This window comes from Malania oleifera, chromosome 5, assembly GCF_029873635.1.
Source record: "Malania oleifera isolate guangnan ecotype guangnan chromosome 5, ASM2987363v1, whole genome shotgun sequence".
Classification (NCBI taxonomy): domain Eukaryota; kingdom Viridiplantae; phylum Streptophyta; class Magnoliopsida; order Santalales; family Ximeniaceae; genus Malania; species Malania oleifera.
In genome coordinates, this window is record NC_080421.1 from 67,009,449 (window position 1) to 67,013,835 (window position 4,387).

A 4,387-nucleotide genomic window follows, 5' to 3' on the forward strand; every position below is an offset into this window, starting at 1 on the left:
GTAATTGCTGCAGTGCACGATCGTTATTTTCGCAGCAACACTTACAAAGGTGAAAGTAAGGGTTATTCTAAAAACCACATTAAAGAGCACTTAGTTAATGACGGGCATCAACACATTAAAGCCCTTTACCTTGACTTAGTTGACGTCAAATTATTGAATCAAATCTTGGCACGATAGCTTTGAAATGACTTATTTGCGTGCAAAACATGAAGAAATAGTAACAGAAAATGCCTACTCCAATAAAATCGTTAGGTGGTGAAGTTAGGAAATTGAATCATTAAAAATAGTAGGAAAGTTGTCTGCACTCTTTCATGTTGTTGCTTGCCTTTTATAAGTCTCTGCATAACTAATTCATATCATCAAGTACGAGACAAAAGACAAGAAAAGATTAATACCTTCCGTAACCATGCAAAACTCATGACATGGTGAACAATTTTTTAAAAATAATTATAATTTATTTATATGATCTAATACATTACAATAATTATTTGATATAAACTTGAAGATCTTAGGGAGCTAAACGACATGAAGCAAGGTCCTCAGCCTCACCACTCTCCTCCTGACACCTGTACCCATTTACTAGTATAAAAGGCCCTTCAGCAGAGTCCTTATATTATTATATACCATTCGCCGGCTTTCAAAACGGCACCATGGATGGCGTGTCCCATTTCCAAGCTATTATAGCTATCTTAATTCTAGTCGCACTGTATCGTTTCCGGCCCCAAGCTAGGAAAAAAGGAGAGAAAAGCGGATTCCCGGAACCTCCTGGTGCATTGCCAATCATTGGCCATCTCCACCTGCTCGGAGGTCCGAACCCGATTGCCCGGACCCTCGGTGAGCTAACCGACAAGTACGGCCCCGCCTACACCCTCCGCCTGGGCAGCCGCCCCGCGCTCGTCATCAGCAGCTGGGAAATGGTGAAGGATTGCTTCACCACAAACGACCGCTTTTTCGCCACCCGCCCCGATATGGCCGTCGCCCGGTACATCGGCTACAACAGAGCCGCGTTCGCGTTGTCCCCGCACGGCGCCTATTGGCGATCCCTCCGGAAGATGGCCACCGTGGAGCTGCTCTCCAACAGCCGCCTCGAGTCGCTTAGCCACGTGCGAGACGCCGTGGTTGGCTCGTACCTCAAATATTTACACGCGTTGTGCAGGCGCAGCGGGGATGGTTCGGCCACGGCGACCATGAGCTGGTGGCTTGAATGCTTGATGATCAGCATAAACATCAAGACGGTGGCTGGGCTGGGGTTTACGGTGGACGCGTACGACAAAGAGGGCGGCGAGGCGTGGCGGCTGAGGAGGGTGCTGAAAGAGGTGCTGTTTCTGGGCGGAACCTTTGTTCCGTCGGACTCCATTTGGTGGCTCGAGTGGATGGATTTTGGAGGGCATTTGCGGGCCATGAAACGCGCGTTTAAGGAGTTCGACTCGCTACTGGGGAGCTGGCTTGAAGAGCATCTTCAGAAGAAGAAGATAAAGAAGGTGGGTTCCGAAACACACAGCGATTTCATGGAAGTGATGCTATCGAACCTGGAGGAGGATGACACGCTGTCCAGCCACGAGCGAGACATCATAGTCAAGGCAACCGCATTGGTAAGTTTGGTGATTTTTTTTTTTATCCTTTTTAATGACTCAAGGACTGGTAACTATTATTTGGACATTATGGTGCGATACCAAACTAAAAATTGTAAGCCGTTCTCCCATTGATACAACCTTAATAATTCATGTAAACTCTTAAAGGGAATCGAAACTATAACTTTAGGCTCCGTAAATAATATTGCATTCAAGACTAATTCTTTTCTTAATCATATGAAAAAACACTTGGTAACCTATAAAAATGTAGTAACCAATGCAATTTTGTGAAGAATCAACATTATTTTTGAAAAACTTAACTAAATACATCTTTATATTTTAATTTTTTTTGGAGCACTTAATTATTTGAAATTTGAACCTTGATAAAGTTGTCATTCTTCTTAAATTATTATATTTTATGGTTCTTTCTAAAAACAATAAAGTGTTAAGATATGAAGTCCAAAGTAAATATGAATTAATAATGTGAATTTACATCCAACTTGAATAATTAAAGTAATTTTTTTGACAAGCAAAATAGGACATGTGTTTCTTTCTCTGAGATATATATATATATATATATATATATATATATATATATATATATATATATATATATATTGCTATTGCTATTCCAAGTATACCCAAATAATAGAGCATAAAAGTAAGTAGATTTGTCTAATAAGAACCCGATCAAATCAATCAAACATCCTGTCTTATTTGTATCTTTAATTTATATATAGAAACACGCATGTACACATGTACATTTTCCCTAATTCAAAGTTAACACTAAGTATTGGATTTGGAATCATCAACTTCAATTCTTAATTTTTCGTTTAAAAAATTTTGATTATTCTTGTTCTCACTCCTATTACTTGTACTTCGACTTACTTTTTGATTATAACTTGCTCTAGCTTAAAAATCTAATTTTGTCGTACTTATCAATACACACATGCTCATGTGGTGCTTATATTCACGTACATATACTATGCAAAAGTCCAAAATATTTTTGTACCACAGGAAAGCAAAAAATGGAAGAGGTTGTGACAGTTGGTGGTCCCATGTTTTTGGACCATAAAAAATAAGAATTTTCAAACATCCGTAGTTGCATTATTGAATCAAAAGGTCCTCTATGACAACAACTTAATGTGTGAGACCAATTTTTTTATAAAAAATTTTAAGAATCTTTTTAAGATTTTAATAAATTCACGAACCTCTCCTCAAATTTTGTAAAATAATAATAATAATTCTCCTCTTATATCCTTTTTAGCAAACCTCACTTTCAACTACCTGATTTTGGGGTTCCACCAATCACCTGTGGGTCGTCGCCAAAATTCCATTGGCTGGCCAACTGGTTGGTTGGATTTGGGCCCAATCCCCAGCTCATGCCCAGCCCATTTATTAATTCGATTTCATCATTGTTAATTAATTAGTTCTGATCTGAAAACACTCACAGCTGATTCCATTTACATATATGCCCACCCAGACTCTCATACTGACAGGTACCGAGAGCACTTCCCTCACTGTAACATGGGCCCTCTCCCTTCTCCTCAACAGCCCACGAGAGCTCAAGAAAGCCCAAGACGAAATAGATGCCCACGTTGGGACCCACAGGTGGGCCCAGGAATCCGACACCGGCAACCTTCCCTACCTCCAAGCCATTATCAAAGAGGCCCTCAGACTGTACCCTCCGGGCCCACTGTCCGGCCCACGCGAGGCCGTCGAAGACTGCTGCGTTGGGGGCCACTTCGTCGCCAAGGGCACCCGGCTGATCGTGAATCTGTGGAAGCTGCAGCGGGACCCGCGCGTGTGGGACGACGCGTGCGAGTTCCGCCCCGAGAGATTTCTGACGAAGCACGCCGGAGTGGGCGTGAGGGGGCAGAACTTCGAGTACATACCGTTCAGTTCTGGACGGAGATCGTGCCCGGCCATCACGTACGGCGTGCAGGTGGCGCACCTTACCCTGGCTCGGCTGATCCAAGGGTTCGAGCTGGCGACGCCGGGCGGAGCTCCGGTGGATATGCGTGAAGGGTTGGGCATTGCTTTGCCGAAGGTGAACCCGCTTGAAGTCGTCCTCAAGCCGCGCCTCCCTGCGGAGCTCTATGATCAGCTCAACTCCTTCTGATTTGGAGCTGCTGCTTAATTTGCTACCAATTCTAAATTTCCTGTTCTGTAAAAGCGTGATATGAATGATCACCAACATGTAATAATAAAATAAATACATCTAATTAATTGGCCAATGAGTCTTTCTTTTTGGACAAACTTATAATACACTATAGGGGTAACTTATCGTCTTTTATATATATATATATATATATATATATATATAGAGAGAGAGAGAGAGAGAGAGAGAGAGAGAGAGAGGCCTTCAAATTAGGATCCTATACGTTGAAAGCTCTTCTCCTGAACCCTTTCTTGACTTAGGATAGTTGGTGAATAAGGAGAAATTATTGTCATGACCCCCTTTTTCAACAATCCCTCCATACCTATGCCCAATTTAGTGTCTTTAAAAATTTGAGTTCTACTTCTCATCAAAGCCTTTAGACCCTTTTTTTGAACTATTATTCATTCTTTCTTCTTCACTAGGATATATATATATATATAAGTGGAGCGAGAAGACAAATAATAAGGTATGAGAAGATGAAAATGTTGGGAGATGAATCATTTGGAGAAGAAGAAATGGGGAAATGAAAAGGTTGAGAAAAAGAAATTATTTGAAGAAAAGAGCAAGGCAATAGAGGAAGAGGGAATTTTTAATTAAGATTGAAAACCTCTTAAATAGTTGGGCAAAATAGGCATTATAAAATTTTTCACAATGG

The 4,387-nt window shown here is 41.3% G+C and overlaps 1 protein-coding gene across 1 annotated transcript; it reads left to right on the plus strand.

The window, feature by feature from the left end:
- The first annotated feature begins 501 nt into the window (after window positions 1-501).
- LOC131154788 (dimethylnonatriene synthase) lies at window positions 502-3,819 on the plus strand. Its single transcript, XM_058107540.1, has 2 exons — window positions 502-1,592; window positions 3,055-3,819. The coding sequence occupies exons 1-2, from the start codon at window positions 651-653 to the stop codon at window positions 3,691-3,693; spliced, it is 1,581 nt and encodes a 526-aa protein (XP_057963523.1). The 5' UTR covers window positions 502-650; the 3' UTR covers window positions 3,694-3,819.
- Window positions 3,820-4,387: the final 568 nt, after the last annotated feature.